We start from the raw sequence: 24,750 nt of genomic DNA on the forward strand, positions 1-24,750 counted from the left end.
TAACAAGAGTTATTTTCCGTTTGATCTCATCGCTGGTGTTGTTTTCTGCGTTTACAGCTGAGCTAAAGTAGACGAAGTCCTTGATTACCTCAAAGTTACGTCTGTCGATGGTGACGATTTGAATTACGTTTTATATCATACATTGTAACGTTATACCAAACTAGTATATTTTTGGGAAAAAATGCAATCATCGGTTTTTTTATAAATCAAAAAATTTTGGTACCCGTGACGCAGCGGTAAGTGTGTAGGGCTGTCACGCCAGAGGTCTTGGGTTCAATCCCTGCCTGTGCCATCTGAAGTTTTTTTTACGGATACCACCTCTTGCGAGGAATTGACAAATCCTCCAAGAGTAATTCTTGGCATGTAATGTGCTTTCTCTAACCAAGCGTTTGGATTCGTCTTAAGACTGTAGGTCTCCTCCATCCCTGAAAGTACTAGTCGCACACAGGAATGGTCGAATGGTTTCTATAAAATATAAAAACTTTGGGATTTTGGCTTTAAATTAATATTATTTTATGAAAAATGTTGTTTTCAACATTCAGTCAAATTTGAATTAAAATCGAATTGACAGTTTTTTTCACAAAACATAAAAACCTAAGAAAATCATTACTAAAAGTTAGTAAAATATTAAGCAAAATAGTACGGTTCTCGATATCTCGATATCTCGTGAATAATAGAAAATATTGACTTTAAATTAATTTCATTCATCATTCTTCTTTATAGAAGAAATTTTATACTAAAATTGGAAAAACTTTCCAATAAAAATCTCGTTAACCAAAGAAGATTTTGGAATCAAACTCTTTTGCCATATGCAAAATATGGTTGGTAATTTATATATTTTTTTTAGAACAATTCACCTGACGACTTTTTAACAAAATTCAATAACCTACAAATCTTTTAACCAAGACAAATCGACACATGGGATGGCAAGTTATCATTGCGGGTTGCATTCCAGCCTCTGCTTTAAATTAAATTTGAATTTAATGTTGTTACACCCTTTATTGAAACAACATTGAAACACTCTACACAAACACAACAAGTTAAGTCGTTGCTCCCAAAAAGAATTATTTTGGATTCATGACCAGATTTTTGGATTCAAATATAAGGTAGTTTTCATATCTGTTTGTGCTTTAAATACTGACTAGCCCAGAGGAGACTAAAATGACAATATGCAAGAGAAAAGACCATGAGACCGATACCAAGACGATACTCAATTACTATATATGAAAACGACATCACTATACCGAGACATTTTTTGGTTTTAACGTCTCCAAATAGATTCAGAATATGGATTGTGAAATTAGTTTTGTAGTAGGTACACATGGAAGTGTCCTCTGCGGACCTATCGAGGAAATCAAAATAGATTGTGATGCCAAAACCATCTTCGTCCCAATTATCCCAATAACTCCTAAGCCGACCTCACAATTCATAGTAAAAAACAATTTTTCTGAAATCGAATGTCACTTCCACGTCTGAAATTTGTAAAAAAAACAAAACAACTTTAGAAGGTATTTAAAAAATTAATTGATATCAAACCTGCGCTTATGGTTTTACCTTGTTATTTATTTGGTTATGATTTGATTCTCTTGAAGCTTCAGTCATCGACCACATGAACACGTTTAGAAAATAAATCGATGCTCAACACACCCAACAACATTTTATCTTTAAAATGTATTCTTCTAATATTTTCATTTTGCGAAAATAATTGTTGAAACATTAAATAAAATATCTCAATATTCATCATTGTACTAAGTTGATACAGTGTGCATTAAATTTCCGTCAAACGTTAAATCAATCTAAACACAAAACTGCAATTTCAAAATGTAGACGTCTATTTCATTTTTATTTTGTTTATTTTTTTTTCTAAAAATTTGGAATAGCAACCAAACCACAATATCCGCCGCCACCGTTGCTATTGCAACGTTCCTGTCAGAAAAAAAACATCATGCACCTGTCACACCAACCGATACAACATGTTTGTTTTCCAGCTCACTTTGTATTTTCATCATCCCTTTTTTTTAATTTTTTGTTTATTCGACTTGTCAGTTTGTTTTCACAATTCATAGACAAATCACAAAAGTATTTGTAAAAATAAAAGACAACGTTAAAAAAACCGAGTGACGGACTAGGATAGTCTTGTTTTTTTATCTGTATATATCTTTTGTTGTTGTCAATTAAACTAGCAAAAAGTATCTCAAATTCCCGAGGACGAATTCGAAATATAAAGAGAACAAACCCCAAAATCAAACACAACCATCCATCGATTGCAACGAAACGAATGCATCACAAAATTTGGTCAGGATAACAAAATATCAAAAAATACAAATACAAAACAAAAAACAACATGAAAAAAGGACAAAATCTACAAAAGAAGAAATCAATTTCGCATCCCCGACGGCATATCGAGGACCTGCCCTTCTATCGATTTGAATACCAACCGGATGATTTGCCACTGGATCCGGCCAAAGGATTCCTCATTGAAAAAATCTGTAATTATTTATTAATCCAACACTATGCTCCTTGCCGAAAGAAAGTTCACAATGCAATAATTGGAGAAAAATATCGAATTGAATATATTTTTTTTTTGAAAGAATTTCCAATTGAAAGGACTTTTTCTTCATAAAAAAAAACAACTATATATAGCTTCTACATCTACAAAAATTGCATCCATATGTACATTTTTTGGGTTGAGCATTCTGTGTGTTTTGTATTCGGGAACTGCTTTACTATTTAATTCTTCTTTTTTTGTATTTCTGCTCCTTCTTCATTTCAGCAAGGATGCAAGAGGACTCAATTGTTGGGAAGTGCAATGTTGAAATGAATTTTCATTCATATAAAAGAATTTTCAATGTCCCACCATCGAATGGGTGGGATAAAAATGATGACGATGATGATGGTGATGGTGATGAGGATGGTGATGGTGATGGTGGTAGCAGCATCAGCATCAGCGATGAAAGTTGTAAAGGAGGTGGAGGTAGAAAATTGTGGCAAGTTGTATTTGATGGTAGACAGAGTGTCGATGGTGATGACAGCGGAAAAAGAGAACTTGGGAGTGGAAGAAGTATTGTTGTTGAGAATGACGAACGACGAAGTACTTCAATTATGGAACACAATTATGAGAAGAGCATCAGCAATGAGGACGAAATGGAAATTGACATCGAAGATATTGTTTTGCCGAGAAAATTCGATTTAATTAAGGATCAAACAATACGAACGTATTCATTTGGGACGTCAGCAGGTATGTTTTGTTTCATAGTCAGAGTTATAATCTCTTTTTAAGCTTTTTGATAGACAGTTATTTAAATAAAACAAAGTGAAGAAAAACTGAGAAATAGAACTAAGTCAAGTGCAGGTGTGCTATTTTTGAATGAATAGGTACAATCTTTTGGATTTAACATCAGAGTTGTTGAAGACATATAGTTAGAGTTAAGTAAATCGAAAAGAAGAATTGGGGTTGGAAGAATTGATCGGTTATAGAAGTTCATGTGTTGTATTGTAATTGGTTAAAAATGAAATTTTCCAAATGAAAAAAAATGTAATTCATTTAGGTATAAATAATAGTAAGTGTAGTTGTAATGTATAATATTGCTATGAAAATTAACCTTGAACTTTAATTACTTATTAATGTAGTAAACGCCTTCATTACTGAAACAATAACTTTCAATTAAATTTTGTTTCTATCTCATAGTTCCAAAATTAAAACAATAAATGTAACAATATCTTAATCATAAATTTCAATTAAAATTTTATGGTTATCATTTTTTAAATATTTCTTAGCATTAACATTTTCAAAAAAAAAACACATTTATTGATTATTCAAATCTTTTTCTCTTTATTCGCTTTTTTCAAAACTACATTGCATTACTTCTAAATAATAAGCTCTTCCAAAGAGACAAGTGCAATTTTCTTAAGTGTTACTTTCTCTAAGATTTGTTTAAGTTTCAACACACACCTCAGTTTTAAAAAATTTTACGTTTTAAAATTAAGATCTTTAGTTGAGTCGTCTCCTTTGAAATTAATTCAATTAATTAATTAAAATATGGCGATGATGTGTAAAATCTTGAGGTTATTTTAAATCAAAATAAACATATGTATCAACCTAAGTCAAAGCTATAAGATTTTTTCACTACATAAAACTATACCATAAAACATATGTAGAGAAAAGACCCTTCTCATAACAACATGTTAATTCTGACTATTAGCACGTAAAACGACAGTTTCAAGAGTCATCCAATCCCAAAGGGTTCTTCTATGTGAATTGGTCATTCGTTAAATGGACCTCTTCGATTATTCAAAACAGGAAATTGAAATTTACCATTTTAAACATTTTGCACCCCTGTTTTACGTTCATATACAAAGTACTTTGGGTTATTTTTGGGTTTTCAATTTTTTTTCAAGTTTTTGTTTCTTTTTTTCACTCACTCACTTACTCATTCTTCTTATATTTTTAGTTGACTTAAAGTCACACAAAGGTTATACCTTCCAAGCTACCCAGATCACATAAGTGTAATGTCATCGGGTGCCCTTGTGCATATTCTAAGGTATGAGTAAAAGTAAGTATTTAGGTAAACCCCCTGTAGACTATACCTTATAGACATTATCCCAAAATGGCTATCAAGTGATGTGACCATTTTAGGTTGACTTCTTTTTTTTTCAATTTTAAATTCATTGGAAAATGTATTTTTGTTGTGTTTTTAAGTTCAGTTGAGGTTGAGAAAGAAAAAGAACAAAAGTTGAAACACCACAGGTGTGCTTAGGCAAGAAATGTGTTTAGTCTGCATGACCAAATTCGTACCACCCTTGGGGTATATCAATTATTTAGGTTGTCATTATCAATGTTTTAAGGTTCAAATAGAAAATTTCTCTACAGGCAATGCACTCACACACCCAAACACATGTATATACTCGTATATGGATATTGGACTCATTGAAGCATTTAATTATTTTCCAGATAATGATCGTTACCCGTGGCTAGATGACCAATATCCTGGTAAGGCTCCCGGATCTGTTTAATGGTTTTTTGTTTTTATTTTTTTGTTGGCAAATAAAAATAAAGTCTATCTATTTTGGCCCTTTTTTTGACTATACTAACAGATGGACCTAGTGAAGAGCGAGTCTTTAAAATAACCAATGAGATATTAAGATTATATCGCAATAGAAGAGTAAGAGTTTTTCACGATAATGTAAGGACCAAATTTCCGCTACTTTCCAATGAGCTTCTACAGTTACATAGAGGAGCAATGGATACTATTGGTATGAAGTTATTGTCTTTTTTTTGGTTTCAATTTGATTTAATTAACATTTTTCAACAGGTTGTTTTTATAGCCCATTGGCAAGAAATCTGAGACTTCCAGCAATTGGAAAACGAACAAAAGTGGAGAGATTTAAAGCTGGAGATCATTATGCTTTGAGAACACCTAAAGGTGATGAAATTTTTTATCAAATATATTATTGAATTAAATTCATAAAAAATAGGGATTTTCCCCAAAAAGTTTTGACCCATTTTAATAGAACAAAACAAAAAAATCAAACTCATCTAGTACAAGAACAAATCCTAAACTCGTAAAAAGTATTAAGAAATTGTATCCGTTGATTTGAGGACTTGTTAAATTTTTGTTCAGTATATAAGTTGTGAATTGGATAGTTATTGTAATTTTCCAGATTTGGACATTGTCAACTAAAAATCTCTTGAGTCTACAAAAATAAGCGTTTGTTTAACTGTGCCCATTAACAAATGAGAATTTTGTTCACAACCGAAAACTTAGTCTTTTGTCTTCTCAAGCTCTAAAATTTGCCGTATGTTGAAAAGTCCGGGCTAAAATTCTTCAACCAAATCCCAATATAAATATTAAAAGGTTTAAAAGTAAAAAGAGAAAAACATTTTTGTTTTAATTAAAAATACAAAAAGAGGCTGGGACGCGACCCACACTGATAACTTCAAATCCCGTCTGTCGATTTGTCTTGCTTAAAAGTTTGTCTATATGTACTCCTATCAATGTTTACCAAATTTGCGTACTATTTTTTGTAGATTTTATTTTTTATGAAAAAACGGACTGTTGGATTTTTATATAAAATTATTAATATTGAAAACAATATTTTCTGTGAAATAAATTAAGTTTGAAGCCAATATTTTTAATTTTTGAAAAGCTATTTTTTTTAGAGTTTTATTTTTTGTAAAAAAATTGTCAATTTGAATTTTTTAAAAATTTTACCAAATATCGAAAACAATATTTCTTATAAGATAAAATTGGTTTGAAGCCAATATTTAAAATTTGTAAAGATATATTTGAGTGGAAAATCAATTTTTACCAACTTTTATACATTTTTTTTTAGGTTTTTATTTTTTGTAAAAAAACTGTCAATTCGATTTTTCTCAAAATTTGTCCTAATGTTGAAAAATATATTTCTTATAAGAAAAAATTAGTTAGAAGCTATTATCTCAAAGTTTTTAAAAGATATTTAAATCGAAAATCATTTTTTTACCAACTTTTGTTAATTTTGTTTCGGTTTTTAATTTTGTGTACAAAAACTGTCAATTCGATTTTTCAAACTTTAACTGAATGTTGACAACAAGATTTTTTGAAAGATAAAAGTAAATTAAAGTTAATATCTTAAAATTTTGAAAAGATATTTGAGTCGAAAATCAATTTTTACCAACTTTTATACATTTTTTTTTAGGTTTTTATTTTTTGTAAAAAAACTGTCAATTCGATTTTTCTCAACATTTTTCAAAATGTTGAAAACAATATTTCTTATAAGATAAAATAAGCTTGAAGATTAAATTTCAAGTTTTTGAAAAGATATTTGAATCGATATTCAATTTTTACGAACTTTGAGTAATGTTTTATTTAAATTTTTATTTTTTATGAAAAAAATTGTCAATATGATTTGTCTCAAAATTTTATCAGATGTCAAAAACATTATTCTTCGTTGCACAAAATTGTTTTAGAGATGAAATCATATTTCAGTCGTAAAATTTTGGAGGTGACAAATTTTTTTTCCGTTTTATTGATTTAAAAAAAACTGTTATATTGATTTTTTTCAAAAAATATACCTGTTTGGTATCACGTTACCATATATTATATACAATTTAATTCAAGTCTCTAGCGTTTCTGGTTCGTAAGATATTTAGGGTTAACCAAAATTTTCACCTTTTTTTTAAACTGCTATGGTAAAAAAACCACCCACGCAATTTTCTTGAGAGCCCTTTCTGCATCTTTCTGCCTTATTATCTGTATAATGTGTTTGAAGTTGATATCTCTTCTGGTTCGTGAGCTATTGACGACGAAAAAAACGTCGCGAACGTACGGACGTACGGACGTACAAACGTACGTACACACGCACGAACAGACATCTTTCTAAAAATCTTTTATTTCGACTCTAGGGACCTTGAAACGTCGAGAAATGTCAAAATTTTCAATTTAACAAATCGGATCCATTACAATAACTTCCTATGGGAAGTTAATAAAGAGGCTGGGATGCGACCCACACTGATAATCTCCCATTCCGTCTGTCGATTTGTCTTGCTTAAAAGTTTGCAGGTTTCGTGTTGAGTTAAAAAAGTTGTCAGTCGAATTATTCTTAAAAATTTACCAAGTCGTACCCGTGGCATGATGGTTAGTGCGTTAGCCTGTCATGCAAGGGGTCTTGGGTTCAATCCCTGCCTGTGCCAATGCCTCTTGCGAGGAATTGACAATTCCTTCAAGATTAATTTTTGTCATGAAAAAGTTTCGATTTTTATCGAACCCAAGACCTTTTGGCATGACAGTCCAACGCACTTTTTATTTTTTGTAAAAAAAACTGTCAGTTTGAATTTTCTCAAAATTTTGCCGTTGAATGTTGATAACGATATTTTTTATAAAACAAAATTAATTTAAAGCCAATATCTTAATTTTTGAAATGAATAATTATTTGTTTTCAACTTTTAGTAACGTTTTTCTTTTGGGTTTTTATTTTTTTTTATAAAAAAGAGTGTCAATTCGATTTTTCTCAAAATTGTACCGTATGTTGAAAACAATATTTGTTATAAAGCAAAATTAGTTTGAAACCATTATCTTAATTTTTAGCAAAGATATTTGCGTCGGAAATAAATTTTGACGAACATCTGGTAATCTTTTTTAGATATTTATTTTTTATTAACAAAAATTGTCAATTCGATGTTTCTCAAAATTTTACCAGTTAATTCTTTATTTCCTAAAATAGTTTTGGAGCTAGAATCGTAAAAAAACGGTTGACGTAATTTCTATGAAAGTCCTGTCTGCATATTTCTGCATTATTATCTGAATAACAAAATGTATTTGAAGTCGATATCTGGTTCTACTGGTTCTTGAGCTACGGACTACGAAAAAACTTCCCGAAAGAACGAACGAACGAACGTAAGAACAAACGTTCATACACACGCACAAATTGTCTCTTAAAATCTTTTCCATTCGAATCTTGGGACCTATGAAATGAAGAGAAATGCCAACATTTTCAAATCGACAAATATAATAACTTCCTATGGGAAGTTAATAAAATATTTTTCCCTTGTGTTTTTTTATGAACAAAAATGTTTTTTAACCTTTAAAAATAATTGTGAATGATGTTTTTGACATCTCCGAAAGCTTCTACAACAATAATATATTTTTTTAAAATATAGTCCTTAAAAAAATACTTCAATATTTGGTAAAAACTGTCTATCAAGTTCAATATAATCCAGCGAAAAATAAAGACACTATCTTCAAACTTATTCCATTAAAAAATGCCTGTTGCAAATCAGTTGACAATTTGTTAAACAAAGCCAAAATGAACCCTTCCACAAATGTAACTAAAATGCTTTTATGTCTCTTATATCTTGACAGAAAATAGCTTAAAGTTCTTCAATATCAAAGGCCTTATATTTAGTTATGACAAAAATAACTCATAACCTAAGCCATTGTTTCTTAGTTTTTAATTTAAAAATGAATTACTTCTTTATACCTTTATGTTAAGTAATAAAATGTTTATAAATGAAACATATTCTATTAATACCCTCATTTTGTTTTGCTCCATAACGACAAACAAGTTGTATAAGAGTATTCATACAACGCCATCCATGTTATGTTTTCTATTTTATACGCAAATTAATTTGATTTATGAAAATATTTATGTATTTTTTTTAACATAATTTCAGAACTCAAGGCAGAACTTGAAAGAGTAGGTAATATTATTGACAAGCTAATTGAGCCTGTCGTCAAAAAAGCCAAACTTGAAGAAGCTAGAAGAAAAAGTATACAAAATTCCACTACTACACCATTAAAATGCTACCCGAGGGAAACGAGTTTAAAAACTGTAAGTTTTTTAATAAACAGGGTGTTCCAGAATTTTCCAGGGAGTTGTTTAATTTTAAACTCCCTAAAAACCAACTAAATGCATACGACTTCTCGAGTGAGGGATACAAAACAAAGAACAATGTTTATATTTTCTATTGGTACAGTATAAAAGCTAGACTTCTTTTACTCGACGACAGAATGACTTTTATCATCGGTTCCTGGAACATCCTGCATAAAATATTTTATATATTAAAAAGATACAAAAAAGTACTAAAACATTATTTTTTCAAATATTCTCCTTTTTATGTGCTCAATTTTTTGTAACCACATTTTACTACTATACTACTCCCTTTACCTATCCTATTCATCATCCCATATACCCTCGTACTATTTCTTTGCGTCTTTGCGGTTGAATACCAGAGTACAAAGGTGAAACCAAAGCGAAGGATTTCACTATCCACGGAAGAGTTTATGAAAAGCTTGAAGCAAAAAGACCAAGAGTAAGAGTTGTGTGTTTGGTTCTTGTTTATATTTTGTTTAGTTTTTTTTTGTGTGTATCCTTTTTAGTTATGTTTATAATATTTTTATTTTTTTATTTTTGCTGCAGTCATGTTAACTTTTTATAATTTCATCTCTTAGAGAGTTTAACAAAAAAAAAAAACACAGTTTTTCTTCGTCCTTTTTTCACTCTATGAAAAGAGATTTTAATTATTTTAGTTGCTGCAAAGAAAAACATTTTATTTTGCTTTTATGCTATGATTTTTTTGTTTTTGTTTTGAGGTAGGTACTTAGATGTATTTTGCTCTTGAAAAATAAAAAGTAAAGAAAATAAAATAAAAATAAACTTTTTCACTTTAAAAACAATGTATACACATAGAAGCTACAAGTACAAGGAAGGATTCCTGCCAGTTGATCCTGAGGAACAAAAAAGTGCAATTTTTAAAAGCTATCAAGATGAAATAAACAAAACATTGCCAAAGTTCACTATCAGAGTTCAAAAGCGAGCTATGAGTTTAATGGATAACGTAAGTTTATTTTATTTTAAGTTTTTTTTTTAATTTTTTTTGTTGTTTGTATATGTTTCTTATTCATTCTGTATAGAATTTTCTATAATTATCTTAACTAAAATTGAATTACTTATTTTTATTTTTTTATTGTGTGTGTGCTTCACTTCACTCCACTTCACTCCACTCCACACAAGGGTTGTGTGAATAAAAAAATTGAGAAAAACTTTTATAAGGCAGAATACTGTTTTAATTTTTAAATTATGTGAAACACTAAAGGGCTTTTAATATAAACAAAAGAAAAAAATAATAATAATAATTCCAAGAATGCTTGGGTTAAAAGTGAAAAATTAATTGTGTGCATAATTTGCATTCTTACATGTTTAAGAGTCAAAGCAAACAACAGTATTGGATTGCAGTTTAAGTTGGAGAGAATTCTAGGAAAAGGATAAGAAAACACTGAAATATGATTAAGGTCAAAGTACATTTTTGATTTATGGAAATTGAGATATTATAACTTTCACAAAAACTCTCCTTGGAAGCATTTCACTACATTTAATTTATGAGAAGATGAAAATCCTCAAAGCTTACCTCTTTAATCTGGCAGGAAATGTATGATCCTCTTAAATTTTTCTTACAACTTAACAGCTTTTTACTTTGCACCTATCAAAAAGCATTTTTTCACAAAGTTTTAAGTGGTTCCGCAAATTCCGTTGCCAATCTTAGTTTGAACTTTTGCTAATATTTAGAATATTATCTAAGGTAACATTTAATTTGTTTGGGTTGATTAATTAAGTAAACAGTCTGCCTTTTAGTAAGTTTTGCGAACCCCAACAACAGAAAACATAGACCAATTCTAGGAACAGTTCTTTTGGGTAATATGAATTCGTAAGGAGGTTGCTTATTTTTCACTACTTTCGAAATATTGGGACTTTATGGCAAGTATTGCATTTGTAAAAATTTTGAACTCGAGATTTTAATCAAACATGCCATAGCAGAGAAATTAAAAAAGTGGATCCTTCGATCACGTCCGTATGTCTGTCCTCGCTCCTATAGCAAACCCATTGTGTCGATTGAGTTCAAACTAGAAATTTAAGGTTTTAAGACGAAAAATAACAATAGTCGACCTACCAATTTTTTGGTGAAATATTGATAATTTGAATTTTTCCAAAAACAAACTCAGATTCTTTTTAAATTTCCTCAAATTTGTTTTCCTGAGTTAGCTTCTTTAAAAAAGAAAAATACATTTTTTGTATTGCTCCAGAAGGGTAATCCCTTTTTAAATTTTATTTTTAATAACTAATCAACCGATTTCAATAACTTTTTACTGTCTTAGTAATACTGAATGATCAAAATGTCATAATTTTGTGGGGTTTTTTGAAAACGTTACATTTTTTCCAAAACTCGATATCTCTCAGGACTGAACACCTTCCGACAAAATGAAAAATATCCTCTCGTTCAGCCATATTGCAAATATCACATAGCAGTGGAAGATCTTCGCGATGTGGAACGTAATTAATGTTGAGAAGTTCACCTTGTTGGAGATTTGCTCTACAGTATTTATGTCCTGGAAGTAGTTTCTTTCATTAAGATTATAATTCAGCCTTCTATAGATCATCTGATGAATTTTCATCCAGACACCTGGTACAGTGACGATTTCCATGTACTCTGTTCACTGAGATTTAAATTTACACCTGTATCTTCTGCTAGCCCAATCCATTCTTCAACCCATCCTGTTTTGCTTTGTATCGCTGGAAAAGCTGCTTGTTTTGGTAAGCTATTGTTGGGCATATTCTATACTTTCAGAATGTAATCGACTTGCAGCTTCAACGTTTTTATGAAGAGTGGGGATAAGCCTGTTTCTAACATTATCATGTAGGTTGGGGTGCATGAAGGAAGGCGGAATGTTCATTTTAAATAAAATCTCAGGAGTTTTTCCACAGTCTCAAAATTCTTTGCTCCCCGCACTTGGGCTGCATATAACTGGATTGATTGGGATACTTTATATTTACTGCTTTCCGCAATGTTTTTGTTGTTGAAAAATTCTTTCCATGCCACGTTAATCGCGGTTTTAGCCTTAAGAAGCTTTTCGTTGAGGTGTTTTTCCATACTTAAGTTTTGGGTTAAATATTCTACATATTTGTATTCTTTCAATCTACATATTTGTATTCTTTCAATCTTTCTATGTTCTCATTGTTAAAGTACCATTATTCACCTGAGTTTAACCTTCCTCCACCTTTCTTGATAACCATCACTTTCGACTTGTTCAGGTTCACTACCAAGCCGAAAGTAGATTTATCATAAGCTGTAAGGATTGTTGTGAGTTTGCCAGCAAGACTATATCATCTGCGAAGAGTAAGACTTTAATGACTTCTCCAGCATATCTAACACCTCCTGGTATCAGCGATGTGATAGGACTGAGAGCACAGCCCTGTCTTACTTCCGACTGCGTTTAAAACCATTCAGATATACCTGCTTTCAATTCCATATCGCTGCTCTCATGTCTGCGTACAAGTTCTGAATAACTCTTCCAAACTTAAACGACATCCCGGATCCAAACAACTTAAACATCAATGCGTTTCGATTAACTGAGTCAAGCTTTAAGATCCACAAAAAAGACTCAGCAATGCTCCTTAGAACGAATATATGATCGATGGTCGATTTATATAAAATTCGTGAAACTCCGGTCTTATTAAGGGAAGGAAGCTCTTTAATTATTTTTTGTTCCTTTTAAATAGGCAACGTTGGTTGTGGGTTTTAAAAAAGATACATTTATAAACGGTTTATCTTCTTGCACTGGCCTTATACAAAACTATCTAAGGGGACCGAGTGCATCGTAACTATTTTGCTTTCTGCCATTTTTCTTAAAACCAGTTCGAACCTTTCATTTCATTAACCGTAAACTTTTGTGTCTTTTCAACAGTTCGCACAAGTCGATACCAAACGTATGGATGCTTTCTCTTTTCTTTTCCAATGAGCCCATGATCTATTTCACACTCCATATGGCTATGGCCACAGTTAATGAACATGTGATAAATAATTTTTAACGAAATTTTATTTTGCATAAGCGTTAGAAATTTTGACCACCGTATGCATCAGAATAAAATACGACATGTTAGACCTCATTAAGAAATATTTTTTACTTTGGGCTGCCTGTATGTTCGCTGAAAATACTTTTTCATTCTTAAAACTTAATTAATTATTTAGATAAGCCTAAGTGTATACAAAAATTGTTGATAAAACCTATTTTCATTTTTAAACACAATTTCTTAATCCAAAAAGTAGCGTTTTGTAGAAAATATAATTTAACTACCTATGTTTAAATATCTTACAAATAAGGACCTTAAATTTAAAGCGTTATTTTCATTTTATTTTCGTTAAAAAAGAATTTGGTTAATTTAAATGACGAAATTTTTGAATTCGAATCCACCACTTGACATATGTACTTCGAAGTTTCAATTTTAGTTTGTCTGATTAACAATATATACATGTATATGTATGTACAAACATAAATAAAACACAGCACACAAAGTTGTAGTCGCAATATTTATCAAATAAAACAAATTCAATTCACGTCCAAACACTTAAACATTATACAAACTCAAAGACTCAAAACACTCAAAGTCAATAAAACAAAAAGTATACCTTTGAGATGTTTTTATTTCCTAAACATCTCATTTTTATCCTCATCAATCATCACAATATACAAACATTATACATAAACTTAACTAAATCATGCCTCATTCTATTTTATGAACACTTTGCAGTTGTCCGTGAATCACCTCGAGATTTATCCGTCAAAATTGATCAAGAAACTTTTACCGAAAATCAGTGCCAAGGTATCGTATCTTCATGAGGCCTATAAGTTCATACTCAAAGAAGAGGTAAGTTGCATATTCCATTTACCATCATCATCATAAGAAACACAACACCAAGGAACATGATATAGGTAAACTCTGTCTTTATTAAATCATCATGTTTCTGTGGTGTTGTCTTATGAGAAAATAGAAAAGCCCCCAAAAAATATACTTTTGTACATATATTTCCATACAAACATAACTTTATCGAGTAAAATATATAATAAAAAATAATATATATATATACTTTCTTCATAGAAACTTTGGCCACATGTGTATCCTGAAGTTATCCTAATGGATTACCTGTTCAATTCCGATCATCGTGTTCAACAAGATGCTGCAATTTTAATTATATCTTGTCTAATAGATCTCCAAGAGGATTTCCGGTATCATGTGAAACGTGCTTTCTTGCGCTATATCCTAAAGTAAGTTTTTCATAGGAAAATAAAAACGAAAAATAAAACAAGAACTTCTTGTTTTCCTTTAGCTCAAGTTTAAGTGTTCCTATATCTATAAAGCTAGTATGTAAGTCTAGGAAGGTATATTGTCTGTCTACTAAAGAGTATATCGTCAGTCAAGTCACCCTATGAGAAATAGTCGAAGTAAGTGGAAAGGAGTTTGAGAAATTTCTGCTTCCTTTGGGATACCCGAGAGGAAGCATCATTTTCTTGAAACTCGATTATAGTGATGCACTCTACACGCAATACAGGACTCTGTATACTATATGCATCATTTTGTAAATATATACATACAACATACAACAAGACGTATACTTACAAGAGTATAATAATTATTGCAGCTTGTTTTCTTTTTCTACTTGTTGTATTTTAACTTCTTTGAGGAAGATTTATTTATGCACTATACGTGTCACTTGATTGAGGTTAAGGATTTACTTGGAAAATTTCAGTTTCAGGAAAACAGAATGTCAAAATTGGTACTTAATCTCGGTTTAATTCCGAAAAAAGTTTTTAGAGTATTATTTTCCAGGTTAAGAGTTCTTGAAATTAAAAGTAGGGTACAAAATCACAAACTGACAAGGTTTTTGAAAAAAAAATTAAAAAAAGGCTGAGATGCGACCCACACTGATAACTTCCCATCCCGTCTGTCAATTTGTCTTGCTTAAAAGTTTGTCTATATAAACTCGTATCAATTTTAACCAAATTTGCGTACTATTTTTTGTAGATTCTATTGTTTATGAAAAAACGGAATGCTGGATTTTTATATAAAAATTACTGAATATTGAAAACAATATTTTCTGTGAAATAAAATAAGTTTGAAGACAATATTTTAAATTTTTGAAAAGATATTTGAGCCGAAAGTAAATTTTTACCAAGTCTTAGTATTGTTTTTTTTTAGGTTTTTATTTTTTGTAAAAAAACTGGCAATTCGGATTTTTTAAAAATTTTACCAAATGTTGAAAACAATATTTCTTATAAGATACAATTAGTTTGAAGCCAATATTTAAAATTTTTGAAGATATATTTGAGTCGAAAATTAGTTTTTACCAACTTTTATACATTTTTTTTAGGTTTTTATTTTTTGTAAAAAAACTGTCAATTCGATTTTTCTCAAAATTTGTCGTAATACTGAAAACAATATTTCTTGTAAGAAAAAAATAGTAAGAAAGCTATTATCTCAAAGTTTTTAAAAGATATTTGAGTCGAAAATCATTTTTTACCAACTTTTGTTAATTTTTTTTTTCGGTTTTTAATTTTTTGTAAAAAAAAAATGTCTATTCAATTTTTTTCAAACTTTAACTGAATGTTGACAATAAGATTTTTTGAAAGATTAAAGTAAATTAAAGCCAATGTCTCAAAGTTTTGAAAAGATATTTGACTCTAAAATCAATTTTTACCAACTTTTATACATTTTTTTTAGGTTTTTATTTTTTGTAAAAAAAAACTGTAAAATTGATTTTTCTCAACGTAAAATTTTTGAGGTGACACATTTTTTTTTTTTAGTTTTATTGATTTATAAAAAAAACGTTTTATTGATTTTTTTCAAAAAATATATCTGTTTGGTATCACATTATAATATATTATATTAAATTTAATTTAAGTCTCTAGCGTTTTCGGTTCGTAAGATAATTAGGGTTAACCAAAATTTTCACTGCTATTGTAAAAAAACCACCCACGCAATTTTCTTGAGAGCCCTTTCTGCATATTTCTGCCTTATATATTATATGTTATACAGATAACAAAATTTATTTGAAGTTGATATCTCTTCTGGTTCTTGAGCTATGGAGGACGAAAAAACGTCGCGAACGTACGGACGTACGGACTTACGAACGTACGTACACACGCACGCACTGACATCTTTCTAAAAATCTTTTATTTCGACTCTAGGGACTTTGAAACGTCGAGAAATGTCAAAATTTTCAATTTGACAAATCGGACCCATTACAATAACTTCCTATGGGAAGTTAAAAAAAGGCTGGGATGCAACCCACACTGTTGGCTTCCCATCCCGTCTGTCGATTTGTCTTGCTTAATTTTGTTCAAAAAGATTTTTAGTTGAAAATAAATGTTTACCAATTTAAGTAGCATTTCTTAAATTTTTACAAATTGTATAAATGAAATTAGTTTGAGAGATACAAATAACTGGACATCAATTTTTACTAAATTTGCGTACTAATTTTTGTAGATTTTATTTTTTAATAAAACAACCGAATATCGAAAACTATATTTTCTGCGAAATAAAAAAGTTTGAAGACAATATTTTCAATTTTTGGAAAGCTAATTGAGTCGAAAGCAAATTTTTACCAAATTTTAGTATTGTTTTTTGTGTTAGATTTTTATTTTTTGTACGAAAACTTTTCATTAGATTTTTCTCAAAATTTTACTGAATGTTGTTTTAGCCGAAAATCAATTTTTACCAACTTTTATAATTTTTTTTGTTTGGGTTTTTATTTTTTTGTAAAAAAACTGTCGATTAGATTTTTATAAAATTTTTCAGAATGTTGAAAATAATAATTTAATTTAAAATTAATTGGAAGCCAAAATCTCAAATTTTTGAAAAGAGTAATGTTTTCTTAGGCTTTATTTCTTATAAAAAAAACTATCAATTCGATTTTTTTCAAAATCTTACAGATGTAAAAAACCTTATTTTTCGTGGCACAAAATTGTTTTGGAGATAAAATCATTTTGTATTCGTTAAATTTTCAAGGAGACAATTTTTTTTTTAGTTTTTTTTTGATTTATAAAGGAACCGTTAATTGTTTTTTTTTTTTAAATATGCTTGTTTGGTCTCTAGCGTTTTTGGTTGGTTAGATATTTAAGGTTAACCAAATTGTTCAGTAACGTACGGACGTACATATGAACGCACGTACACACGCACGCACAGACATCTTTCTAAAAAAAAAACCTAGCGACCTTAAAACGTCGAGAATTGTCAACATTTTAAATTCGACAAATCATTACAATAACTTCTATTGAAGTTAAAAGTCGTTTCTTAAATTGGACATGACTTAAACCTTGTAATTATATCAAAAAAATGTAAAAATGGTATACATTTTTTTTAAATCGGCGATGGATTCAAAAACTAAGTACGTAAGAACTGTTTTGGAAACGGTTCAAAATATGTATGTTGTCGACAAAAAGTAAACTACAGTTTTGATTTTTAGTTAAAATATACATTAATTATTCTTATTATTTAAGTATCATGGAAATTGAACCGAAAGTTGTTTTAAATCTTTGTGAACAGAGGCAAAATCTTAATCCTACAAATTTGTTGTTAAACCATTTTTAAAATAAATGTTGGTACTTAATTACTTTCCATTTAAATGAGGAACATAATTTAAAAGCGCTTTTAATAATTTTGTTTATAAAAATAAGGTAAGTGTGAGAAAGTTTTCTTTGGAATGGTCCTGACCTATTTGAGAATTTAAAAAGTGAAGCTTTCTCTAAACCAAATTTGCAAATCAAAATAGCCACTTTCAGAAGATTATCGCAAACTTATAAATTAGCTTTTAAACCAGTAGCAAATATTAAATTATATATTATATTATACCCCTTAAATACTTAAAAACAAAATTACAATTAAAATATTATAATATTTGTATCGCAAGTCAAAAATTAAATGCATTTTATTCAGTATCAATCAATCGACTCGTAGTGTACACCTGTTTTGTAATATACATACATTTTTGTGTCTTTATTCTATTTTTAGATCAGAATTCGAAAGAAAGAAACTTCAACTTGAAATTGAACCGCCTGAGTTTCCTATAATGACGATAAGAGCTCCAATACCATGGAAGGCTTTTGTACAAATAGCCCGTAATCGCCTAGATCAAGTTCTAATGATCAATCATCCTGTCTTGGAGGGCTTAAATGTCTTATGGCATCAACTGTAAGTTTTTTGTTTTATTCTTGTTTTAGTGATTAATATTTAATTTATCTAACGCACAATTTAATTGATAAAGTTAAAGGACTTATTTACATGCATATGTATATAAGTTTTCAATTTAAAGGATTTAAAAAGGACTTTATGTTAATTGCAATAGTTTTTATTCGAAAAACAAATAGTGCTTCAATTATTTGACATGATATTGACAGGAGTCTCCAAGACGGGTTTCACATTGGCGTTTTTTGAAAATACTCATTTTATCATTTTAAATAAAAAGTTCTCTTGTAAATCACCTGGAAAGAGTAATTTGTGAACTAATCTTTAATCTTTGACCAAATTCGTAAGAATTCATAACTGACTGACTTAATATGTCCTTTATGTCTTGTAATGTTTAAGCTAATGGCAATAAATTTCAATTCCATTTCACTTACACACAGTTACAATGACATCTTAATATTGGACATGTCAAAGTTATACTCACATAAAATTCCCCTAAATGCTGATGAAATATTGGAATTTGTACGAAATAATTGTTTAGCTGCTCGTGATGTAAGTTAATTCATAATATTTTCTCCTGTAAGAGTTATTTTCATTTTCATTCACATCCATATTTCCAGATTCTTCTAAATGACTGGCTACCTCGTGCTGCTGATATGGTTGATGCAATGAAGAAAACTTGGAAAAATTTCATCCCAATGAATAGTCCTTGCAAGGGGAGAGCTGGGATATTTTTCAAATGCATACACTCATTGATGTCCTTACAGCTAAGAGGACTACTTCAACGAAGTATTGAACATCTGTTTAAAGCTTTAAAGAGTTACAAGGTAATAAATATAAAAATATCACATCACCAACAGCAACAGCACAGAAATGGCCATCAGTCGGATGGTGATGCTTGATTGCTTGATACTTGACATCATACTTAACTTTTTATATTTCTAAATTTATCTAGGATGGAAATAAAATCGAAGAGTATGACATATTTCACCCTAAGTTAAAACAACGTCCATTTATGACTATTATCGTATCAGTGGTTGGCAAGCATTTTGAGCCAATCATCGATTTAGAAACACGAAGCATATCGACTATATACAAGATTGACTCATCAGATCCACAGTTATTTCAACCAGAATTGAAGGAGAACACAATGGTAAGGCGGCAAGGACATCACGATGACGACCACTATTATGGACCGCCCAAGCAATATTGCCCTGACTTTATCTCTAACCCTTTTTCTATTTTTTTTTGTCAGTGTTTCGAAACATATTTTCCAGCAGATTTCATTCTTAAACACGAGGGGAGAATGTTCGTTTATCCTTATATGCGGGAATTACCGGACTTATTTATTGGTTTCATCAGGAGTATACTTCGAGTGGGCTATGAAATTCCACGTCTCGAATATTTGATGTCACAAGGTAAAATCGACTTTGCAGCAACAAAAGCTTTAGGAAGTTGCATACAATTAAGCAATCTTTGCGATCAAATTTGTGAATTTCAGAAGCTTGTTTTTTGGTTGCGAAATTTACGAATAATTTTTTAGCTTAAAACTTTAAATTGTACTAAATTTAACGGTGGATTTCTATTAGAAAGATATAGCAAGTTTTTTTTCTCCAACACTTTTTGCATATCATTTTGAAAATAATGCGTTTTTTATAATTCAATTTAATATTTTTTTTTAAAGAATGTACAGGGTTTTTCATTACGCACTTTGTAGGTTTTTATAGGAAATGTGACTTGTGGTTCGTTAGTAAAAAATTGATAGCCCCAGTAGAGAAAATCTACGAGATGTGGAGTTCATATTTTGTTTGTAAATTAAAAGAGTTTTTTTTTCATAAAAATCATTTTAATCCTTTCATTACTTTCTGAGAAGATTAAATTATAAAATATATATTTTTTATATTGAAAGAAACCAGGTTAAGAGAAGAAAGTTTTTAACAACATTTCATACAGATCTATGGGTCATTTTTGAGAATATTCGAATTTTGTTAAAAACAAATTTGCATATGATTTCTGTTATTTTCAATCTTAAAAAAAATGTATAACGTGAATCTATTTAAAACCTTATTTTCAAAATTTAGACTTAATCAATCCAAAAATTTAATCTGGACAGACAGACTGACAAACGAAAGGAATCGCCGGACCCACAACGGTTGACTTCTAGGCCCTAGTAATGTCATGTTTGATACTTGCCATAGAAGTCCCTAAATTTCGCAATAAAACATGGGCTGATATGCAGCCAACCTACAATCCACACCAAGTTATGACTTTTTAGGAATGCATTCCAGAGAGTACTTAAGGTGGATTGGTACCGTAGCAAAGTCTTCAGTTTCGTTTTTTTAACCTAATTAAAAGACGTTTTACATTTTATTTTCTTCTAAGTGCATATATTTTTTATTTTCTGTTCCCAACTCAAAATTCAGCTTCTTTCTTGATTCTGAAATTCACCTTATTAACAAAAATATTTCCTGATGTTTTCACTTTACCTATATGTTTGCACCTATTTTCTAGACGAGGACGAATTTGGATACCTTCATTGCATCCATGAAACCCATATTGATATGCTGCGGCTTTATGAAGATGTCCGTGAAATTGTCGAAGCCAATTGGACCGGACCCACTGTCTACCTTTATCCGATATACGAATACTATTTTCCGCTGTTGACAGGCAAAATGTTGTCTATTGCCGAGAAGGTTTTCGCGCAGCATACAATCCCAGAATTGCCGGTACGTAACCTATAACTATGTATGTATCTATAAATTCATAGAAACATTCGTATGTACAATGTAGATAAATTTAACATAGTTAGATCGTATAGCAGCAGTTATAATACGTTTTTGGATATTTATTCGGTGGAAACATAGGACTCATGCCGCATCACACACATAGAATCTAATTACGATTTATTTGAATTTGATTAAGCCCAGCGATCCGTAGAATTAACATTAAATTGCATTAGGCATGTATTCGTGCAACGTGGTTAAATATATATATACATATAGATACATGTATACAGACCCTATCCCTATAATATTGGCGCGCATACCTTTTAATTTGCATTTGTGACACGCTGGGGTTTTATTTAATAAGTTCAATGTGATTATGAGGTCATTGAGTCACGACATACGGGCTACTCTCTTCGTGTTGCGATTGCGATGATTACGATGATGATGGTGGTTGTGATGGCGGAGATGATGATGGTGCAATATATACTCTTGTAAATTTACATTTTCAGCTTCCACTCACTCACTATAATATACACCATAGAATCACAAGCCAGAAAAGTGTTAATAACGATGACAAATTAATTTTTCAATCGTTACAGGCAATTGAAGATTTAATGGGCAAATTAAAGGAGCTCGTCGAGGGTACTTATTTTCTCAAGGATTTCGTATCGCTGAATATGTTTATGTTGGATAATAGGCATGTAAATCAGGCTCTGGGGATGCTCGTGCAGGATGTTATTGATTTTATAGCAAATTATTTTATGACGTTAAATTTAAACGAAAACAGAAGGTAAGTATATTCATTATGATATTCAAGAGTCATAATGCATACTTTGACTTTATAATGTACGTTTATATGGTGAGTAAGTTACGTTGGCAAGTACCTATTAGTAAGTACAAAAAATATGAAGGGTGTAAATTAATATAAATCTAGGTATTGCACATTTTAGGGTTATTTTCAAAAGATGAAGTATTTGATGAAATGTCAAGTTGCTATTTTTTATTGACAATATAATAATGTTTAAAAAAAATTACGAATATTGACATTGAATTTAAGAAAACGTTATATTTTTCTATTCCAAATATCAAACATTTACTCCTAAATTTTCTGGAGTGTTATAAGTTCGAAAATACCTAAATGTCGGCCGTATTTCAAAGAGTTCAGGAAAATTAGATACAAAATGCCTTTGCTTCGAAATAACTCTGTCGAAGCCGAAATTTTGTGGAGAGCTTCCATTATAAGTCCTTAACACTTCCTAAAAATCTCTCTTGAATGAAGCCCCTACAGTCTAAATAATTCAGTCAAAATAGGAACTTAAAGTTTTAAGTAGGCTTTTAGGCTTTTTTATTGTTAAAAAATATTGAATTTGTTTTTAATATAATATTAAAAAACGGATCAATATTTTTTGAATGAAATTTGTACGCAAAACGTAAATTTTTTCAAAAAACCAAGTAACAACATAATAACAGTGTTTACACAAAAACAACAAAATATGATAAATAAAAACAAATAATTTATTTAAAAAGTGGCTGGAATGCGACTCACACTGATAACTTCCCATCCCGTCTGTTGATTTGTCTTGCTTAACAGTTTGTTGGTTTTCGTGTCGGGTTAAAAAAGTTATAAGTTGAATTTAATTTTTTAAAAATTGGATTAATGAAATTAATTTGAGATATATCAAGAATTGAACATCAGCTTTTATCAAATTTGATTACTATTTTCCGTGGATTTTATTTTTTTATTCTAAAATCTCTTATTTCGACTCTTGGGACCTTAAAACGTCAAGAAATGTCAAAATTTTCAATTTGACATATCAGAACCATTACAATAACTTCCTATGGGAAGTAAAAACTAGCGGATCAATTTAAAAATAAATGTATGAATTATATTTTTAACTTCCCATAGGAAGTAATTGTAATTTTTACATTTCTTGGCGTTTTAAAGTCCCTAGAGTCGAAATAAGAAAGAAAATTGAGTCTGTGGTTTTTTTTACCATAGGAGTTTAAAAAAAAGATGAAAATTTCGTTGAACTCTAAATATCTTACGAACCAAAAACGCTTGATACTTGAATTTAATTTTATTTAATATATTGTAACGTAATATCAAAGAAGCATATTTTTTGAAAAAAATCCATTCAACGGTTTTTGTATAAATCAAAAAAACTTTAAAAAAAATTGTAACCTCCAAAAATTTTACGACTAAAATATGATTTAATCTCCAAAACAATTTTGTGCAACAAAGAATAATGTTTTTGACATCTGATAAAATTTTGAGAAAAATCTAATTGACAATTTTTTTTATAAAAAAAATCTAAATAAACATTATTCAAAGTTCGTAAAAATTAAATATCGATTCAAATATCTTTTCAAAAAAATAAAATTTAGCCTTCAATCTTATTTTTCTTATAAGAAATATTGTTTTCAACGTTCTGAAAAATTTTGAGAAAAATCGAATTCACAGTTTTTTACAATAAATAAAAACCTAAAAAAAATTAATAAAAGTTGGTAAAAATTGATTTTCGACTCAAATATCTTTTCAAAGCTTTAAGATATTGGCTTTAATTTACTTTTATCTTTCAACAAATATTGTTGTCAGTATTCAGTAACATTTGAAAAAAATCGAATTGACAGTTTTCTTACAAAAAATTAAAAACCGGAAAAAATTAACAAAAGTTGGTAAAAAATGAATTTCGACTCAAATATGTTTTCAAAAATTTGAGATAATAGCTTCTTTTTAATGTTTGCTTATAAGAAATATTGTTATCAACATTAGGACAAATTTGTACAAAATCGAATTGACAGTTTTCTTACAAAAAATAAAAACCTAAGAAAAAATGGATAAAAGTTAGTAAAAAATGATTTCCGACTCAAATATCTTTTCAAAAATTGTAGATATTGGCTTTAAAATAATTTTATCTTATAAGATATATTGTTTTCAACAATCAGTAAATTTTTGAAAAAATTCAAATTGACAGTTTTTGTACAAAAAATTAAAAACCTAACAAAATATTAACAAAAGTAGGTAAAAATTGGTTTTCCCCTCAAATATCTTTTCAAAAATTTGAAATATTGGCTTCAAACTAATTTATTGTATAAGAAATATTGTTTTCAACATTCGATCAAATTTTGAAAAAAATCGAATTGACAGTTTTCTTACAAAAAATAAAAATCTAAAAATAGAACAATACTAAAACTTGGTACAAATTTACTTTCGACTCAAATAGCTATTCAAAAATTAAAAATATTGTCTTTAAACTTATTTTATATCACAGAAAATATTGTTTTCGATGTACAGTAATTTTTATATAAAAATATCCAACTGTCCGTTTTTTCATAAAAAATAAAGTCTATAACAAATAGTACGCAAATTTGGTAAAAAATTGATACGAGTACATATAGACAAACTTTAAAGGAAGACAAATCCACAGACGAGATGGGAAGTTATCAGTGTGGGTCGCAACCCAGCCTCTTTTTTCTTATTATAAGACCAAGTTTCAGGACGTTACCGTTAGGAAAACCTGCTATCTGGATG

At 29.6% G+C, this 24,750-nt stretch overlaps 1 protein-coding gene across 1 annotated transcript in view; it reads left to right on the forward strand.

Annotated features, from left to right (window-relative positions):
- Positions 1-2,067: 2,067 nt before the first annotated feature.
- The window catches only part of LOC129948577 (dynein axonemal heavy chain 3), a 131,165-nt gene continuing 108,482 nt past the window's right edge, over positions 2,068-24,750 (forward strand). The window contains exons 1-17 of the mRNA XM_056059683.1: positions 2,068-2,489; positions 2,774-3,238; positions 4,952-4,990; positions 5,095-5,253; positions 5,313-5,423; positions 9,152-9,309; positions 9,711-9,790; positions 10,168-10,315; positions 14,062-14,178; positions 14,410-14,576; positions 18,319-18,498; positions 18,933-19,044; positions 19,113-19,319; positions 19,448-19,645; positions 19,748-19,910; positions 21,004-21,218; positions 21,818-22,008. Coding sequence (XP_055915658.1) covers positions 2,345-2,489; positions 2,774-3,238; positions 4,952-4,990; positions 5,095-5,253; positions 5,313-5,423; positions 9,152-9,309; positions 9,711-9,790; positions 10,168-10,315; positions 14,062-14,178; positions 14,410-14,576; positions 18,319-18,498; positions 18,933-19,044; positions 19,113-19,319; positions 19,448-19,645; positions 19,748-19,910; positions 21,004-21,218; positions 21,818-22,008 — 2,855 coding nt within the window. The 5' untranslated portion in view covers positions 2,068-2,344. The remainder of the gene's footprint in view (positions 2,490-2,773; positions 3,239-4,951; positions 4,991-5,094; positions 5,254-5,312; positions 5,424-9,151; positions 9,310-9,710; positions 9,791-10,167; positions 10,316-14,061; positions 14,179-14,409; positions 14,577-18,318; positions 18,499-18,932; positions 19,045-19,112; positions 19,320-19,447; positions 19,646-19,747; positions 19,911-21,003; positions 21,219-21,817; positions 22,009-24,750) is intronic.

Source organism: Eupeodes corollae, chromosome 2 (assembly GCF_945859685.1).
Source record: "Eupeodes corollae chromosome 2, idEupCoro1.1, whole genome shotgun sequence".
In the NCBI taxonomy this organism is placed as follows: domain Eukaryota; kingdom Metazoa; phylum Arthropoda; class Insecta; order Diptera; family Syrphidae; genus Eupeodes; species Eupeodes corollae.